The 20,936-nt window shown below is 42.5% G+C and overlaps 1 protein-coding gene across 1 annotated transcript; it reads right to left on the bottom strand.

Moving 5' to 3' along the window:
* Positions 1 to 220: 220 nt before the first annotated feature.
* On the bottom strand, positions 221 to 19,751 carry trip11 (thyroid hormone receptor interactor 11). The gene is made up of 21 exons (XM_030391988.1): positions 19,141 to 19,751; positions 15,979 to 16,055; positions 14,830 to 14,940; positions 14,361 to 14,663; positions 14,038 to 14,106; positions 13,573 to 13,738; positions 13,030 to 13,353; positions 12,869 to 12,909; positions 12,671 to 12,769; positions 12,316 to 12,519; positions 9,148 to 12,135; positions 8,845 to 8,985; positions 8,554 to 8,747; positions 8,286 to 8,449; positions 8,016 to 8,119; positions 7,782 to 7,881; positions 6,249 to 6,330; positions 5,550 to 5,664; positions 2,822 to 2,944; positions 1,868 to 2,012; positions 221 to 1,741 (listed from the first exon to the last, which is right to left on the bottom strand). Exons 1-21 carry the CDS (start codon positions 19,277 to 19,279, stop codon positions 1,527 to 1,529), a joined length of 5,904 nt encoding a protein of 1,967 aa, XP_030247848.1. The 5' UTR covers positions 19,280 to 19,751; the 3' UTR covers positions 221 to 1,526.
* Between the last annotated feature and the right edge of the window lie 1,185 nt (positions 19,752 to 20,936).

Consider the following 20,936-nt stretch of genomic DNA (forward strand, 5'->3'; position numbering starts at 1 on the left):
GGGGGGGGGCAGAAAGGCATAAAACATACACAGTGAGTGTCTGTTTTCCAAAGATATAAACAGCCCCCGCTCCCCTCTTCTTTCAGCATGACCTCTTCCAGTACAGCTGAACGACACTGCACATCTGGAGCAGCCAGAGCAAGTTATCCACGCTGTAGTAGACGCATCTGGCTCGCGTGAATGTGCGTTAGAAGACCAGAAAAGACAAAACGCACAGCAGTAAAAGGGTCAGCAGAACCTTTATTTGATCTGAAATTCCAATTAAGTCACAGGTTAAAGATCATCCAAGTTCAAGGTAATCCAACTCCTCTTGTGACGCCCTCTGAGTTTCAGATTTGACGCCTGCAAAAGTTCTTTTCACAGCCAGGATTTACAGTTTTTCTGCATTTTTATCAATACGTCTGGAGAAACCCTGTAACATTCCTTCTGCAGCGGCTGATTGATGTCCATACAAAAGTTCAATGCAGAGCAGCTCGCGTACAGCTGGCCAGCTCCGGTCAGGTAAAACGTCTTAAATGTGCAGTTTTTACATTTTGTAAATATATATATTTATATTAACCATTTACAATCCTGATTATACAACTTTCCAATTAGCAAAAATGCAGGCACTTAACTTCCAAAACTTCCTCAGTGCCCATAAATAGGAAAAAAACGCCACCCATTTACATATATATAACTATATAATAGTACTGTACTTATACATAGGAGCAGTCTCAAGCCTCTGATCAACCACAGTCCATGGTCAGAGCCATAATTATAACGCTTGTTGCATATCACAGTCTGGCCGTCTGGAAAAGACAAGATTTAGCAAAAAATGTCTTTATGGTTTTAACAGATGTAGTGAACCACATAAATCTCTAGGCAGGCGACCGCTGCCAGAGTTTTTAGGCAGGTCCTGGATCAGAAACAATTCACTGCATTGTTGAAAAGCAGAAAAAGGACTCAGAAGACAAAGAGTTGTCAATGCAAGTTAAAGGATGAATACTGAAGGACACGTTTCCTCTCGCAAACAGAGGTGATGATTAGCTGAAGCCACATGTATCCGACTGCACACAGTGAGTTTACAAGGTCACTTGTGTTCAGCACTGGTGTGATGAAGACAAAAAAAAAAACTAAAATGTAAAACATAATTCATGATCAGAAGGACACTTTCTGTATTGCTCTATCTCTCTGAATGATCCGCAACTTGGAAGTCGTCTCATCCTGCGTCCTTTTGTGCGCGTCGAGTCACTTCTTCCATCATTTTCAGCTTGTGGGTTAAACATGTAACAATAATGTCGCGTGACTCTGATGTGTAAAGGGAGACTCTGTTGCATAGAACAGTAATTGCAAGTAAAACTGAGCCCCAAAAAAACAAAATTTAGCTTCAATTCCCTCTAAAAAAAAACTAACAGGGAATAATAACCTTCTATGAATTCTCAGATCATTTATTTTTGCAGGAAATAAAAAAAGAGCTCGACATGTCGAATACTTCAGTCTGTGTAGTGTAAAACTCGTGTAGAATTTAGTCGTCTATCTGGCACTCGTCACTGCTTTAACAAGTCTTTGAGCACAGCTCCAGCGCTGGCCTCAGCTGAGACCGGCACAGGCGTGAAGGTGGGCAGGGCATCGGAGATGGGCTTCATCAGCAGGTGACCTCCTGAGCCGCCAGAGCCGGAACCAGCTAGAAGCGGCACCGCGGCGGAGCGAGGGGCCAGGAAAGGATTGGACTCGCCGGGCCGCTTGCCGAGTGCTGCAGCTCCTGTGATGAAAGAGACATTGATTTAAGTCAAGTTGGAGGATGGAAGAGAAAGAACATCGCATTCCGTTTAACACACGAGGGAAACAAACATCCTGGCGGCGGTTGTTCCCAGAGTAGGTCATTTACCTGCGAAGGTGCTGGAAGCAGCACCGCTGGTTCTTCTCGAAGGCGGGGCGCCCAGAGGCTTAATATCATGGACTGGAAGCCTCGGTGCCGGCAGTGAAGGGGTCGACTCAATCTCCAGGAACTTTACAAACATCTCAGAGAAGGACTGAAACAGAGAGTATACAAAGATACATCAGGAGGGAAATTCTTCTTTACACTCTAAACAAGAAGTCCAAAATAAAGATAAGATCTGGTGAGGAATCCGTCTTGCTCAACACACTGCAGCAGAGCAAAGCAGTGTGATTAACTATCCCAGTTCAAAAACCGCTGGGATGTTGTGTAAAACATAAAAACAGAATAAAATGAGAGAAAAACCCTTTTGACATGAACGAAAGCTGAAAACAACATAAAGACTGACACTGAATGTTTTACCCTATCAAGTTCACTGATCCTTGTGAATATATGCTTAGTATTAAAGCTTAAATCTGGGTTTGGATTATAGATTTCCTTTTTAGTACCACGTTTACACCAAAAATAACACGTATATGCAATTTTTTTTAACACGGGTAAACGAGGGAGACTGACTCCTTTCTCACTGCCAGAAAATGAGTTTGCCTTTCCAATTTTTTTCCCCCTCGTGTGTCACGTCCATCATCACCAAAGCGCCAGAAAAACAGTTGTTGTTACACAAGCACAGAGAGCATGTTTGCAAAACAGACTTTGTGAACACTTTGCTGCATTTCGCAGAATCAATGTTTGTAGATCATTTATTTCATGAGACTTTTTTAGTGTAGGCTGTACCGCGCTCTCTTCACTCCTGACATTCCCCCTGTGAATTGCTTTCTTTCTTCCTACCTAGGGGAAAGTTATGCTGATGCCATGTCTTGTGCCTTGTTGCTGGTGCCTGGTGCACTCCTCTGTGTTCCTTTGTATAAAACAGAATCTGTGACGCTCACTTCATGCCGTGTTTCTTACCGAGTTGAGCCCCTGGCCACTTGTGGGCCTCTGAGGAGTGTTTGGGACACTTTGAGCTCCTCGGCCTCCCAGCCAGCTCGACATCCATCCGGTAACACCGTGTCGTCCGTCATCCACCAGCATCTGCAGATGGGAGAGAAGGAAGCGTTGACATATACTGCTGGATTGATTTATAGAAGGAAGGAAGTCTTCAAATCATCACGGACGCACCATGTGTCACAATCAAGCGCACGAAAAGACGTTATTAAAAGGAACAATGAAGGTACAGTTCTTCTGTTCATATAGGCTTTTTCTGAATAGTCGATTTTCTTCTGTTTTCGAAGAAGTGGCTGGATTATTTCAGTTTTAATTGCCCTTCAGTTTCCTTTCTGCCTGCCACCACGTACTGGAAAGTTATTTAGTGGAGCCACTCACTAGTTAAGCTAATATACAGGCAGTCTGATTCTTTGCTGACAGCCCACACTCCTAGAAGAAACGTGGTCATTCTGTCATTCTTACTCCCTAATCATCAACGTCATTCGCCTGGCAGGATTCGGCTGACTGGACCCCATATATGGAGTGTATGGCTCACAGCTTTGGGCTAAAAATGGCACCAGGAGAGGGATCCTAGCTGCTCCACTGAGGCCGATTCTGAAAAGTCGGCTGGTTTTGTGGGACACTTGGCTGCCGTAAACACGAGTTGAGTGGAAAATTTAAATGGCATTAACAGGAGATGAGGGAGAGATGAAAAAAAAAGAAAGAAAAAAGAAGTGGAACGACCTCCAACACAATAAAAATGGCTCTTCTGAGGAGTTGTAATCGCATTTGCCCCTCACCCTGTATCTGTTTTCCTTTAAGAGTGTTGGGTAACAGACTTTGGAATCGTTGGACGGAGTCCCACAGGGCTCCTGCCAGAAGATCTGGATAAGGAAATGCTTTCTGCTTCACTGCTGAGCTCCGAGAGGATTTTCAGCGGCTGCTGGTGTTAAAATTCACTGTTGAACAGTGAGTTTCAGGATTGACTCTCTGTCTCTCAAGGACGTGTGGGACCAGTTAAACATTTCAAAAGTGAATAAAGCCTGGTTACTGTCACTATGACCACATGTAAACAGCGCAATTCTCCCTTAAACTGGACAAAAAAGCATTGTGTCCACGTAAAAAAGGTGAAGTATCTCAACGACAAAGTGACGTCTTGCCTTTGAACTTTGTCCATCCATTCATGGTACCCAGAGGATGAATAATACTGACTTTACTCACTTCTAATTTAGTGCGACCAGCAGGGAGACAGTTTTGTTCGTCTGTGGAAAGTCATGACAACTACTGGATGGATTACAATGAAGTCTGGGACACGTGTTCCACTCAAGACGAATTGCATAAAATTGGTGATCTTTGACTTCTCATCTGGAGCCATTATTTGTTGGATGTTAGCACTTATGTCGTGAGCGTGCTGATTTTAGTATTAGCAGTGTGGTGCCACAGTGCAACTTCACAGAGCTGCTAGCATGACTGCAGACTCCCGTTTGACTAGTTTTTTTGTTGGATGTGACCACACATCAAAAACAATCAAGAATCAGAAACTTCAGACTTGATTTTGACAAATTTTGTTTGTGTCTCTCAGTCAGTGAGCTTGAGCCTGCCCCATGTCATTCATCTTAATGTTGTCATGTTATTTAAGATTGTTCTATTTATCATATTAATTATGGGACACAGTCAACAAAGCTCTGCTGCCTGCATTAAAAAAAAAAAATCTATGCAACACCTCCTCTGTGGGCGACCCCAGCTAATCGAAGGTAACGTAACAGGACAATTATGGAGCTGCCTGTAATCGTGATTTTTGTTACTTCTAACAGGGTTCGTACGGGTGCTTGAAATCCTTGAAAGTGCTTGAATTTCAATGTTGCATTTTCAAGGTCTGAAAAGTACTTGGATTTTAGTTTAAGTGCTTGACATTATAACTCTGTGTCTTGGCAAAATTGGGATCAGACTGGATAGTTTGCTTAGTACAAGGAGAAATAAACTCAGTGTGTTTGTATCATCACACATGCAGCCTGGTAGGAATAGAGAAGGATGGCTGAGGAGAAGGTGAATTTGATGCAATTTGGACAGATGACATGTTCAGTATTGATAAACTTTGATGAATAAGTGAACAGCTTAAAAAAGTTTATGTCAAAAAAGAAAATGACATGGTGTTCTCAGGTCTCTCCTTGTCTCGGTGCAAGTGTGCCTGAAGAACGCCAAGTGGCTTCCCTTGTTTTTGGATAAAACTTTGTGTTCTCCTTTAATTTCTAAAGTTTTTGCTATTTAAAACATCATTTTAGATGTTTACAGCATAATACAATGTACATAATTGTGATAAAAAATGAAAAAAAAATAATAATGAGTATATACATGTATATTCTTGTAGATATGCATTTTACCACAGCGATAAGGTACTGGAAAAGTTTGAAAAAGGCCCCTTAAAGTGCTTGAAAAGTGCTTGAATTTGACCTTAAAAAATGTGTACGAACCCTGTTCTAAGTAAAAATAAAAAGAACAAAAGTGTTTACTTTAGTATCAGAATAGAGCAGACTGCAGGAAGAGACTATATTTGTATTTATTAGCGTGGTGATGTGTGGCACAAGGCCACAAACACTGCTCACTGGCTGTGAATGCATTACACTGCCATCAAATTTTATAGTAGTTATAATAATTGCTCCCTAAAATTTACCACTGAGGTAAAGACTTTTAAAAATGAGTCAAGGAGTCTCACCTTGTCAACATCTTCTCGGGTCAGTCCAAGAACACTTCCCATGAGCCTCAGCACATCGGCACGCTTGGTTTTAGGTGTGTGGAAGTATCCCAAGAACAGGTTACGCATCAGGACTCTGGAAACATAATGACATGAATAATAAGGCATGATGTAATTCAAGACTCAATCAATCCTCATTTTCTATATACAGCAGTATGAATGATGAATAAACCCTAAAATGGATAAAATGGTGGATTTGTTTAGTTTTGTTCCTCCGGGGAAACGGAGGCACCGAAGATTTATTTATAGCAAATCCAGCATGTTACAGGACGGGAGGACCCATATCTTTCCTATTTTTACAGTAATCCAAAGGCTTTTTACAAACTTTACTCAGTAAAAGATGCAGGAACATTTTCTCAACCCATAAGTAAAACTTGATCCTGTCCTAAAAAATAAAAATCACCAAATTTGGAGACATAGTTTGCTTTTGACAGTGACAAACCGACTTAATACAGCTGCAGTCACAGGTGTCACGATGCTTTAAAAGATTGAGTCTTTATTACATTTTTAAAGGGCATTGTGACTTTCAACAATCCTTCAAAACTGTGGGAGAGAACACAATATAATGACAGTCCAATGGAAACCACATGGGTCCTTAATCATAATCTCATTTAGACGAATAAAGGAATGTGCGATTAAACCCAGACGGACTGAACTTACTTGTCTATCTTCCCCTCCGTGCTGTTCAGGAGGTTCATCAGTTTCCTCTGCGCCTCCTCCAACATCTCCTGTCTCAGATCCACTGCAACACACATACGCACAATGCAAACACGCATACACAGAGAGAGTGAAGAGATGTTTTCAATCATTTGAAGTCATGTTCATGTCCCTGGTGCACCAGATGTTTGTGTCCTTAAACAACACCAACCGCTGTTCTAGAGGGTTTTGTGGGACAGTGGGACAATATAAGATTTTATGACTTATGAATTTCCTGCTCAATAACATACAGGTCAAGAATGTCCTGATTTATTTTGAATTGCTATGGGTGCCTGTACAGCCAATTACAGGTTATTTGTAAAAAACATAATTATTTATCTTATTTAAATCACACACTGCTGACCTTGAAGACCCATCTACCCAACTGCAACCCTTTTCAAGTTGAGACTATATTTACTGGCCATGTGGTCAGAAATGTCCTTCCATTTTGTAAAGCACAACATATGAAAGTATAACAATATACCCGACAATATCTTTAATTTTTGGCTCACGTTGTGGGAATTAAAACAGAGGATGTGTCACTTCTGGCTCCCATAACGGTAAAAGAGGCACGAGTTGAAAAAAGGTTAAAAAGGCTCTGTTACCTTCAAATGTTTCATATAAAAATAATGAATAGCGTTTTAATATTCTGCTTGCATGTTCTACGAAGAGCAAAGATCTACGTGATTTCCAACTACAGCAACCAAAGCCACTGCAACTTCAGAAATGGGTTAAAAATCTGTTATATTTTGCAGCAGGCTGAATATTTCTTCATCCAGATGGTTAGAGGAGTGTTTAAGGAACCTGGAAATACTTTCAGCCATCGTCTGGTATTTGTTTTTCAAAATATTTTCTGTAGCAAGAGCTGAGAGTTAACACAACGGCTCAACCTGAGGATATGGTGCGCAGTCGCACGAACCTCTCACTGGTGAGACCGTGAATCAGAACGTTCTCACAGAAACCCAACTACAAATAGACCCAATGTAAAGTTTCCATAGGTGACTGGTTTGTAAAGCAAACATATAGCCTCATATTGGGTCTGATGTCTGGACAAGACCAGACGGGTGAAAAAGGAAAAACAGTCTGAGAATGTGCGGTGATGTAATGGTCATACTGTATCTGAGAGTGATAAGAATGAAATCTGCTGAGTGTGACACAAAGTAATGAAGGGAGGGAGGGGGGTGAAAGTTTCAATGATTTTGTTCAGGCTCTGTTATTCATTGCGTGCGTCAACATAAAAAATGAGTCTGGGAGAAGGAATAAAAGACCCATCAAATGATGGCAAATGCATCCCATAACTTCTTAAATAAATGGTTCCTTGGACATAATATATCTTAAAATATGTTCATTTTATTGCAGCCTCGTGAAGATAAATTTATTCTGCTGTAGTGATGCGCGGCAGACCTTTATGAGGACTTTTGTCTGATATTTTAATCATTCCCATGTCCAGCTTTTGTGCAGAAGTTGGCAGCTGAAAACACTCCGGCTGCAGCTCACCTTGTCTTTTCAGCTCCTCCAGTTGCTCCTCCTTCAGATCGAGCTGATCTGTGAGGCGAGATGCTGAATCGAGAGCAGCGTTGGCTTCATCAAGGTTAATCTGACGGAGAGCAGAACACCTTCAGTTATCACCGCTTTCATTAAACTGTCATCAAGAAATATGCAGGGCTCAGAATCTGTCACGTGTTCATAAAGTGAATAGATTCTCTGATCTGTTTTTGATTGCTGGTTTACCTGCAGAGCAGATGCTTGATCTTCCAACCTCTGGGCTTTTCTTCTCCACTCCTCCTTCTCCTTCTTGTGCCTCTCAAGCTCTGCTGAGTACATAGCTTTCTCTTCTGATCGGGGAAGAGACAATAAAAGTGTTACTACAGGTACTGTGGACTGTCATTGCCAGATTGCAGGCGCAGACTATCTCAGAAAAATATGTTGGCCCAAATACTACATTCTACTACACCTCGCGTGTGCACTGAAAATGTAAAAAAAAAAAAAAGGCTGTCTTGCCTTGTTGAAACTGCTCTAGCACCATCTGCAGGTTGGAGAGCGAAACTGCATACTGGTTGACCTGCTCCTGAGACGTTCTGAGGTGGATGAGTGCGTCGTCCCTCTGCTTCACCACTCCATTCAGCTGCTCCTGCAGAGACTCCACCTGCATACTGGCATGTTGGCTGAAGGCAGAGGACCGATTAGCAAAAAAGAAATGCTCTACCTGGTCTTCAATCAATCCTACTAGTCTCAATTTAATGTGGCATGGATATTATTGGGAACTAACCTGGCGTTCTCCACAGCATTCGAAGATGTGGCCAGTTTCTGATCCAGCATCGCCACCCTCCTGCGCAATTCCGTCTCCCTGTCTTCTGCTGCGAGGGCTTCTCTCGTGTACGAGTCCTCAATCTCCAAGAGGTGATTACGCAACCTTTCCAGCTCCAGGTTGAGACGCTGCTCTTTATCCCTCATATGATGAAGCTGCGATGGAAACACAAACATCAAAATCAGAATGACTGATTTCTACCTGTCGCAAAATAAAAAAAGGATAGTGGGCAAATGACTTCTGTCCTCCTACCTCAGTTTGTACTGCAGTGGTCTCCATTTGTTTCTGCTTGAGTGCCATCATCACCTGATCCCTCTCCTGCTGGAACAGCACGGCTTTCTCCTGCATGGACTTCAGTTCATTCAGGAGTTGATTCAGCTCGCCAGTCTTACCCTGCAACACAGCAACAGTTAATCATGAATGTAACTTATCTATCAGGAAGCATGGGTAAATGTTGGTATATTACATCAAGCTATAAAAGTGCTTTTTCCTCATGTAACATTGCAATAAAAGAGAAACAAAGATTATAAGTCTGAATCTTAGTTTCCAGCTGACCTGATCTTTGTCCTTGAGCATCTTCTCCATAGTTGCAGCCTTCTCGCTCACGGCGCTCATTTCAAACTCCTTCTCTCTCAGCAGGAGGGAAACCTGCATGTTGGTTTCCTGCAGCGCTCTGAACTCAGACTCTTTCTCTCGAGAGCGTGCGGCCACCAGCTCGTTCTCCTCCTTCAGCTTCCTCCCATCCATTTCCAGAATAAGAGCACGCTCTTTCAGGTTGGTCACAGCCTGCTTCAGCACCTCGTTGTCATTCTCGCGGTTGCGCAGGGACTCGCTAACCTGATTTAGCTGGTCGCTTTTTGATTTGATAAGCAGGTCTTTCTCCCTCACAGACCTCTGCAGGGCGTCCAGCCTCTCTCTGACCTGCCGAGTCTCCTCTGCTTGACTTCTTTGCTCGCTCTCCGAGGCAGATGCTGAATTGGAGAGCCGGTGGTTGTTCTCCTGAATAGTCCTGATCATGTTGTCCTTCTCAGCCAACTGAGCTCGCAAACGTACGACTTCATCCTGCAGTCTCTCGCTGTCTGCTGTTGGAGACGTCTGGTGGCTTGGAGCATCGACTGTGAGAGAAGGTGCACTGGACTGAGCAGCGACAGCTTCAGGAGTCTGTGCTACGCTGTCAAGTTTACCCAGCAGGACTTCCTTGGTGGTGCTGAGCTGTGTGATGGTCTGCTGAACCTGAGCCAGTTCCTGACTGAGACTTCCAAGCCTCCTTTCTTTCTGCTCATAGCTCTGGATCAGTCGAGTGTAGTCCACGGTCAGCTTGGAGCTGCAGTCGCTGTCAGCGGTGACCTGACCCTGCAGTTTGATCAGTTCCTCCTGCAGCTGAGCCGACTCATGCTGCATGTTCTTGACTGTGGTGATCACCTGCTGCTTCCACTCCTCCATCTTTTTCACCTGTTGCTTCAGTGTGTCCCTCTCCTGCAGCAGCTCCTCAAACTGGTTGCTGCTGACGCCTCCGGATCCGGCACCGGACTCTCCCCCTGAGGTCTGGAGGACAGTCACCAGGGTTTGGCACTTCTGGGTCAACGCGTCAATCTCTATGTCCTTCTCCCTGATGATGCGGGACAGGTTCTGGATGGTCTCCTTGAACATCTCTTGACTTCCCGAGGGATCACTCATGTTGGAGAGGCGTTGGTTCTCCTGCTGAAGCTTCACCAACGCCGCCTCCTTTCCTGCGATCATGTCCATGAGACGGTGATGGTCGGAGCGAAGCTGGCTGTTCTCCCTGGTCTTCTCGTTGAGCACGGCTAGCACTTGCTCTCTCTCCACAGCATAGGCCTGCAGCTGCTGCTGTAAGAACAAGACGTCCTGGTTGTGTCCACCACCTACACCCATGGACACTCTGGCATGAAGCGCCTGGATCTCCAGATCCTTCTGCAGGATCATCTGGGACAGTTTGCCCACTTCATCGCGCGATACAACCAGCTGATCCAGCTGTTTGGTCAGTGAGAGGTTCTTCTCGTTCAGCTGGCTGATCTCAGTCTCTTTCTCTTTGATGCCCCGCACCAGTTTTTCTATTTCAACCTTAGACAGGTCGTGCTTCTCGTTGCCGTTCTCCTGATTTAGAGTCTGGGTCTTCTCCTCCTGCAGGATGACATCTCCCTGCACAGGGGGGGAGTCGGCACGACTTCTACTCTCACTGAGCTGATCCACCATCTGCTGGAGGTTGGATATCTCTTCATCTCGGGCATGGATGAGTCTGTCGTAGTTCTGGGTGGTCTGCTGGTGGCGAGCATGAGCCTGCTCGAGCTCAGTCTGCTGAGCTTGGAGGGACTGCTGTGACAGTAGGAGAGAGCCCTGCTGCTCCTCCAAAGTTCTCCTCAGAGTTTGGACCTCGTCTTCCAGACGACTCCTGGAGGCCTTGAGCTGGGTGATCTCCGTCTCCAGCTCTGTGATAATGTCTAAGGTCCTGGGCTCAGCGAGAGACTGAGGCCTGCTCTGCTGATCCCTCAGTCGGTCAATCTCCTCTTTCAAATGGCTGTTCTCCTCCTTCATCCCTCCCACCTGTTTCTCCTTTTCGTCCAACACCTGTTTGAGAGCTTCTGCTTCCTTCGTCATAACCGTAATTCTGTTCTCCATCTCCATCTGCAAGTCGGAAGCGTTTTGCTTCAAAGTCTCCGTGAAGGCGTCTTTCTCCTGCAGTAAATCTGTTAGCTGTTTCTGCCCTGCAACTGTGATCGACAGCATCTCGTTGGTGTCTCTGTGGTCGGACGCCACCTGCTCCATGTCCCTCTTCAGCTGCGCTATCTCCATGTCTTTGTCCTGGTTGAGTTTGATGGCTCGCTCATGCTCCATCTGTAAAGCCGAGGCATCCATAGATCGCGCTCGAGTCAACTCCTCGATGGTCTGCTGGTACTGTTTCGCCTGTTGTGTTATTTTGCTCTCTGCCTGCCTCAGCTCACCCTCCAGTTGAGTTTTCTCCAGCTTCAGCGCTTCGATACGAGTGTCCTTCTCCAGTACTGTCCTTTTCAGAGACCCCTGGCTTTCCTTCATCTCTTTCAACCTTCTGTTTTCCATCTTCAGCTCATAGTCCTCAGACAGCACCTTCTCCTGGGAGCTCCGCATCTCGTCCAGTTCTCTTCTGAGGTCTGACAACTCCCTCTCCTTCCCTGCCAGCACCTCGTTAGCTCCCTGTACCTCAGTTGCTCTGTCTCCAGCCTGATCTTGCTCTGCTTTAGCAACAGACAGTTGCTCCTCTCTCTCCTGTAAAGTCTTCTTCAGCTCTGCGATTTCTCTACGTGCCTCCCTGTTCTGCTCCTGTGCATGTCCCAGTTTGTCCTTCAGCTCCTTCACTGATCCTTCCAGCTGCTGTTTGCCCATATGCAGGTCGTTGAGGGTGAAGGCGCTCTGACTAATTTTCTCTTTTTGGGTCTCCAGCTCTTGCTTCAGTGCCTCATTCTTGTCTTTGGTCGTGTTCAGCTCGGCACTCAGACTCGTCAGCTCTGCCTCTGCCTTCTTCAGCTGCCCCTTCACAGAGATCATATGCTAGAGACAGAAGAAGCATAAAGCAAACAGAAGTATATGTAAGTATATGTATAAATGATATAGATGTTTAAATTTGTGGGAATTAACTTGAACTTAGATGAACTACTGAACTATTTTAACAAACTTTATCATCATTACATAACATTAAAAAAGACAAGAGGCTCCAGTTGTCAATCGGACCTGTGTTGCGTCCTGGTTCTGTCGGTCGAGTTCCTCCAGCTCGGACATCAGGGTGTCTCGTTCCTCCTCCGTGTTTCTGAGGACCTTTTCTCTCCTCTCCAGCTCGGCCCTCAGATCCTCCAAAGCCTCCGATTCACCAGAGTCGGTTTCATTATTGCTAACTGTTTGGTCCTCGGCCTTCTTCAGTCTTTCTTGCAGATTCAGCTGTGAAAAGAAAAAACCACAAAAATCAAGGATTACACTACTGGATGTATTTTATATAACCCAAAAGAAATCAGTTATCTAGATCGTGACACATGTCCCATTATTAACATTTTCTTGGTGAAAAGAATCAAATTCCATCAGATAAACAAACCTTTTCTTGTTCTAGGACTTCCTTCTCTTGTCTCAACGTCCCAATGATAGTGTTCAGTTCTAAGATGTCAGCGTGCTCAACTTCTTCCTTTGGTTCTGCCTAATTATCAAAAGGTTAGAGAAGTCATTAAATTATACCAATCCAGACTTTATAAATCTTGAACATGGTGTGTAATTAATGATTTATATTCACACTTACCACAGTCAGGCTACTCAGTCTCTCTATTTCTTTTTCTGAGGCTGGAAGGTAGAAATTTTAGTTAATATGCAGGCTAATAATAAAGGGAAACAACCTATGACTCAAGTAAAGAGTCTGTGACTACATTGGTTGAGCTGGATTCAAAATGAATGACAGTATACCTGCGAGGTTTTTCCTCAACGCTTGTATCTCGTGCTCTAGCTGGACTTTCTGCAGAGCCTTCCCCTCCTGCTCTTGCACTCGCGTCTGAAGCTCGGTGACGGAGGCCTGCAGCCGCGTGTAGTTCTGCAGCAGCCCGGCGTTTTCTTCAAGGGCATCGTCTCTCTCCAGCTGCAGCGAGGCCTCATTCCTCTGTGCCTCCTCCAGACTGGCAGACAGCTCGGCCAGCTGCTTCTCCCGCTGATCTGCGGCTTCCTGCAGAGAGCTGATGGTTTTCTGGAGTTCTGGCACCTTGGAGTCTGATGGCGAAGTGGGTTGACTTCCGCCTGGATAGAAGAATTTGTAGAAGGTTAATTTCTTGCCTGAGTAGAAACACTGACTGGAAGGGATTTGTCACAATTATTGAATTGCATTAAGAAAAGATGACTTGCCATAACATTTGGTCTCACAATGTTGTAGTATAAAGCACCTTAACATTTAAGGTCTTAATTCCAAAGTAAAATCTCTGAATTTCCTGCAACTACTAAATATAAAGTTAGACGAACCACTCTGAATCTGTTCCTCCAGCTCCTCTATCCTCTCCTCGTACTCTGCTAACTCGTCTCTATGTCGTCGTGTGATGTCAGCCATCTTCTGCCGCTGGGAGTCCTGCACAGCAGCCAGTTCATGCTGGTGTTCATCCACCTCACGACTCATCTCTTCTCGCAGATCCTGTTCCAGAGCGGCAATAAAGTCAACATTGATATAGACTACGTAGCAAAGAGTTACTTATTTACATTAGAGTCATCTACTAAATACTGCAGTCAGTGCAGCCAAAAAAATAGCAAAAAAAAACTATAAAGCTCCACAGAGCCGAGGTGAACTTCAGAGTAAGGTAATACACACACCCCCATGCACATACACAGTCATTTAATTCATTGTTACTATAAAAATACATTAATTATAGCAGCTTTAAGATTTTGGTTCAAACATAAAATATAATTTATTCTGGAAAAAATGAAGATATTCACCTTGATAGTTCTTTGAAGTTTGAGAATCTCACCCTGGTCGCCGGTACCAGATCCTGCTGCCGCTGATGTCTTAAATAAATAAGTAAGTAAACACATAAACAAATACATATCGTTTAGTGAGCCATAAAGTGGAAGTTAAACAAATCTGAACAAGGCAAAGTATAAAGAACTAAAAGGAAAGTGACATGTTAGTATTTGGCATCAATGTCAGTGTTTGTTCTTAATCTTCTCATGTTGAATTTCCAAAAATGTTGAACTGTTCCTTTACCTGGATGACCACAGGTTCAACTCCCTCTACATCATCATACTGTCTCCATCATTACCTGAGACATTCGCCTCCAGTGAGCCACCTCCGCCTCCAGACGCATGACCTCTGTCGACAGCCGGTTGATCTCCTGCTGCGACCAGATGACGTCACTGAGGTCCATCTCATCGCCGTGGAAGCCCTGATGGGACCCTGAGTGCTGTGGCAGGTAAGAGGAAACAGAAGAGGAGGTAGTGGTTGAGGAAGCAGTGGTGACTGGCAGCATTGCGGGACCGATGGCGGCGGACTGAGCCGAATGCTGCAGCTTCTGGAATTCTTCCTGGAGCCCGCTCTGCCGAGCCTTCAGGTGACTGATCTCCACCTGGGAACAGACGCAAACAAATATTAGCGCCCTGTATTACCACTAACACGAGCTTCAAATCCGTATTCAGTCTTGACAAGATGTTTATTGGATGCGTTTACTCCAAATGGCATTTAGTTTATCTAAATATAGATGGTTGTTGGGATTGGGAAAGAAATGTACGTACGTCTTTCTGTTGCAGCAGGGTTCTGTACTCTGCAGACTGCGCTTTAATCTGGATCTCGGATGCCTCCAGCTTCTCCTCGAGCTCTGCATAGAGCTTTCTTAGTCTGTCATACTGCAAAGAAAAGAGAGAGGGATGGGAGAGAGAAGAAAACTAGGATTTAAATTCTTTAAATTCATTGCATTTTATAGGACAGGCAGGAAATGTTACTACATTTCATAATACTAGTTTTATTAGAACAACTTCAGCAGCTTTTTTTGTCTCTTGTCTCCATCACTGTAGGGCTGGGTATCACCAGGTACCTACGATACTATCACGATACAGCGATTCTGCGATAATCGATATATTGCAAGAAATTTAATCCACAATACATCACATATCTGTGTCAATGAAGAAATTCAGAATTTATTGACTGCACTGAATCCATTTCACAGGAATGACAAAATTGTCAATCAATTTCACTTAAATGACAGCCAAGTAAACAGAGAGTATATTGCACAGTGTCTCTTCTTAACACACACACTGACTACAACTATCATTAAATATCTATATGTGTGGGTTTCAAAACTACTTAAAACATTTTTTAAATGTTATTTGGTTGTATACCTATGTTTGAATAAAGATAAAGCTGTCCTCCGAAGAGGGGTGGAGGTGGTGGGCCAAACAAAACAAAAAAAAAATATTATTATTTTTTTTTTTTTTTACATTTTTTAATATCGATATTTGGCACCAGTGTATCGCTAACGTACCTCAAGACAAAATATCGCGATATATCGTAGTATCGATATTTTGGCACACCCCTACATCACTGCATTTTCAACCTCTGCTTGTTTCTTCCTAAATATATACAGCTTAACATCCATTCTGTCAACGCAAGTTCACATTCGTCATCTGATCTCACATACATCGACTCGATTCAGATGCAAATTTGTGTTTCTGCATGATCATTTCCAAAAGTCTGTTTCTTCTTGTCCAGATGTAAAGGTTAAAAATAGAGTTTCTAATCAACAGTTTCCCAAAAAATGCTGTACAAAAGGCCATAGCGGAAGAAATTAATTTTTAATGTTATTAGTTACAGGTGTGGTCTTCCTGCTGTGACAAGCGAAAAGGTTTATCTTGAGAAAGGACAGCTGAGCGAACAAAGAATCTCACCTCAGATTTCTGAGTGGTGAACGAAGCCTCGACTTCGGCCAGCTTAGAATTGGACACCTGCAGCTCTGTGACAGCATCTGCAGTTACATGGAAAAGAGCACTGAACATATCAAGATACGCACAAGTCATAATTCTTAACAAGCCAAGTAACAAAAAAATGACACGTGGCGTTTACCATTAAATGTTGACAGTCGACAAGAGCAGTTTCATGGTTTTTTTTCCACATACACAGTCAGAAAAAAAAACCAGAAGTATATTATTAAGCTTTCTGGTAACATTAATTTCAAAACGAGAAATGCTTTTTAAGTGTGTGTGATATGACACGCAGCACATTCGGAAGACACCAGCTGGTGACTCTTTTTCCTTCACCGTCTTAGTCACACACTCGCACACGGACCCGCTCAACCCGGCTCACATGACAAACAAACATGCATGCATGGCTGACCATGCCCACATTTCTGGCGATCTTGCGATATAATCTTAACAGCTGGACGAAGCTCGGCCAACACACAACATTCCTTTGTGCACAAATTAAACTGAAGTCTCCGGGCAAATCTACTTCCATTTAATATCCTAAAATACTTAAAAGACAGATTTGGGCCTGACATGATGAGTGTTTCACAGCTGGCCTGCTGCTGCACACTCACTGATAAGAATTCATACTTTTGGTTTTTGACTGAAGTTGTGAGTTGGAGATCTGCGGCCAAAGTTCTCTTTGCGTCGATGCTTTATCACTCATTTTCTATCTGCTTCAGATTGATTGTTCTTCTGAGATTAATCGGTCAAATTTGATGAAGCACTTTAGATAGATTTAGATCTTTTGATTTGATCAGGAAGGAAAGAAGAAACAAAACAATGAAAGCTATAATCTGAGTTGTCATCAGGCTGTTGGCAGCTCCACTGACAATGAGGGAATGACTACATCGACTAAGAACGTCAGCTCGAGATTTTCCTTCCTGTTATCTTTTATTTTGAACTTTAACTTCAGAGTTGTTACAGATAAAAACGCTGACTAGTCCAATTCAAAATCTTTCTACCGGTCTTTTAAAAACAAAGACCTCTGGTGGGGAAAGTTTAACCTAAATTTGTGGGTTACATTCAAAACGAAAAGAAACACATTATTAACCCACGCTACAGGTAGCTGCACATGCATTAAGTTAAAAACAGGAAACAGTAACTAGTTTAAATAAACGGGGATCAAAATAATGCAGCTATTGCTTTGGTGCGTTTTAAAAAAGAAGTAAGAGCTCTTCAGTCTGGTTTCCAATTGAGTTTTCGAGCGCTTTAAGCTACAGTGATCCTGACAGGAAAAACTTAGACAGTCCTGTGGGTTTCTGTAGAAAAAATAATAATGTATCATCCTGTGTGTACAGCACAGGAACTAGCTGCACTGGGCGTTCAAGACTGATAGTTTAATGCAGTGCAGTGGTGGTGTGGAAAAGGCAAAGCACTTAAAATCACCACAAACTGTAAATGTAACTGTACAAATGCAGTCTTAAATTACTAGAAGTCATTTGGAGAGATGCTGTCAAATAAAATCTGTGGGCACAGTTATAAAATACTCAGCTGTCTCACAGACAGAGATACATTTTCTAGCTAACTGCGAAGGAAATAGTTTGAGGGCAAAACTTAAGCAAACATTCCTGCGATAAGTCAGACTACCATAAAGTCTCTACAGAGCGCAGTACAAAAGGGAGTTCTCAGTGTTATAATGTCTATGAATGTGTAATAAATACAAGAAAATCTTTCAAACAGTAGACAAACAAAGCAGTGGTGTAAATCAATCAACTCATCATCACTAATTTGTTTAATTTGTTTAATTGAGTCAGTCGTTTATGTATGGGACACGTTTTATCAACACAATAACATAATTGTAATAAGTCTATAACTGAGAAATGTTTGCAACTTATTTCACTATAAATAAACTAGATCTGGACACTGATAACTCTAAATAGGCACCCGCAGTATGAAACACTCGATTGCTAAATAATCAGTTTTTGTAGTAATGTTTTGGTCATTTTGGAAGATGTTGTTCTAGGAGCTGCTGAACTGCTTTATGTTGTACTGCAAGGTGTTTCACTATTTAGTCTATATGCATGGATGTAAATGGGGTGAACAAAATATTAGAAACATCCCTACAACATAACTAACATTATAACGGTCATGAGGGCTGACATATTGTTGGGTTTAGGGCTGCACAAAAACATCATAATGTGATTAATTTGACAGATATTTTGATTGTAATGTGATTCAGGATTAGTCAAACGATTGTATTTACTGTTAATGACCAAACAAACATATTTTCTTACATCTGTAAAACATGTTTTGTTGGAAAGGACACCTCCGCAGTAGTTTGATTAAATGTGCAACTCCTAATGACTCACAGAACGTTATTTTAAGCCAGATGTATCTCGTCAACTGGCAACTCGATGTATTGTCTTACGTCTGTTTTAGCAGATATCTTGAGGATCTGCTAGTTTATGTTGGTTTGTTTTGAATCCATGCAGTCTTCTCTTATAAATACTCAGTCTTTCAGTCAGAGCTGTGGACGAGCTTTTTCCATGTCACGACTGAAATTTGCTTCCAATTATGGGAGCTACACATCTAACAATGTTCCTTAAGACCAAAACGTTTACATTTCAGGGAGATTTCTACTTGGCAGGGACAAAGGAAACACCAGCCAGCAAATATATACGTATTATGACTGTTTTCAACAATGTCTAGCTGTTTTTCACTTAGAGTAGGACAGCCAAACCTTTTTGGTAATTTTCCACTTGGTGGATCCTTCTGACACAGTAAGCATTTCTTCTCGAGTTACTTTAGAGACTGCAGCAAGAAATCTTCCCTTGCTCGGCATAATTCTTACTTTTTCTCTGTTCTGGGGAGACATTTGCCTCTTTTCATCCTTCCTAAAGACGAACATTGGTTTTATTTTACAACCAGCTAGTTGGGTAAACTTGGGTACCTGAAGGCATCTTTAGTAGGTGTTTGATTTGAGGCTGGTGGACTTGATTTGTAAGTCAGCTGATGCAAATATTTGCAAAACACATAAACTGCAATTATCAACCAGGAACTTGTGTATTTCAACAACAACTTTTTGTGTCGTCTGAGATCTACAGATGTGGCTAGCTAAAAAGAGTAAACACAGGGACACAGACTTACCTCCGACTTCTTCCACCCCTTCCAGCAGCATGTCTTTGGTAAAGTTTGATATCTGCCCGGTGAAAGAGGACAGGCTCCCACCGACCTGGCCCAGAGACTGGCCGAGGCCGGAGCCGATTCCTCCCAGCCACGATGACATGTTGAGGGCTACACACCAAATCAAAACAAAGCTAGGCCGGAGAGAACCGGAGGGGGGGCTAGGCTAGCTTTGACTCCAGAGGTGACACAGTCATTAAGCCCAGCGGTAAACTCTACACCACAGAGACGCGTTTAAACTTCAAAATCCACTTTAATCTTCGGAAACAAAGTCTCTTTTCAGGCTGACAGACGCTCATTTAGCAACAACAGCACCGGCTAGTTAACAGCTGACGGGACCGACTGGAGGAATTCGTCAAGCTAAGCTAAGCTAAGCTAAGCGACGTTATGTCAGTTAATAACTTATCTAACGTCCTTGTGTCGTCATCCGTGCTAAGTATGTGGAGTATTTCCAGCAGGTTTTAACCCGGGCTAAACAACACAGCGCCCAGAAAGTGCCACCTCAACTACAGCCATTATCGGCTCAGCTGCGGCGATGGCTGTCAGGTTTGACGTGGACACAGGGAACGGAAGCGGTGCATTGTGGGATACTGGAGGACCAACAGTCCGAGGTGCGTTCAAGAATCAAGTGAGCTACAACGGAGTCAGTCACATATTTGATAGTTTAAATGTTTCTCAGGATAACGTTTTAATCTAGATGACAATAAGTGTAATATCTTCTTTTTGTGCAATAATCTTCTTCGTCTTCTTTTTTTAATTCAAGAACTTCAAATACAATAAATTAACAATAAACAATCATTACAAGTTCAGAATTCCACTCCATCCTCAGCACAAGCAAACATCAACAAACAAAATAAAATAAAAACACTACAATACAAAGTTTAGAGGTCTGCTAGTTAAAATGATAACATTTCAAATGTCTAAGTAGTCTAATTGTTTTTGCCATTTTTTTTTTAAATTTAACTTTTCAATGGAAGTCAAATATGATTTCCAGTCTGTAACTCTAAAATTTTATTTTATGAATGTAATACTTATTCGTCATCTTCTTCTTATAAGTAGTAGTTGTATTGTTGTTGTTCTCTTTATTTATTCTCTTACAGAGCTAGTATACAGTATTTTTATACAAATACTGTATAGTTTTTAATCTTATATGATCAGTGACAATGACAAATTAACCTGACGTTCCTGTAAAAAATAACTAAACAATGAGCTTGATTGATTTTTTAAGTATGTTTGATATCACTATTAATGTTTTTGTTAGAGCCTGGCCAATTTGTATTTATTATTTATTTGAAGCAATATTATGTAGACATTGGAATTGTGTGTGATTTGGCGCCTCCCACTGTTTTTCTGTGCAACATCACTGTCGTAAATACAAATCCCAGGTCTGTGACAATTCATAAGCTGTAATGTAGTTGCTTACTACAAACACAAAATCATCACATCATAACAATGTTAGGGTTTGAAAACTTGTATCTTGAAGTAAACTTGTATCTAACACTGTGATCCTACCCTCTCACTGAAGTAACATAGTGCAGAAAACAAGTTAAAAGTTGGGCCGAGACACCATGTAACCTGTTACAAGACACTGTACCATCAAAAGTATGTAGTGTAAACTGATGCAACGCACCACGGCATTTAAAGCCAAAGCTACTTTGCAATGCCCGTTCCTAGATGGGCCTTTAAATACATTAAACTCAACAATACATTAAAAAAAGACAGTACAAACACAGCAAAAATAACAAGAAAATACAAACAGA

The sequence above is a fragment of the Sparus aurata genome, chromosome 16 (genome assembly GCF_900880675.1).
Source record: "Sparus aurata chromosome 16, fSpaAur1.1, whole genome shotgun sequence".
Lineage (NCBI taxonomy): Eukaryota > Metazoa > Chordata > Actinopteri > Spariformes > Sparidae > Sparus > Sparus aurata.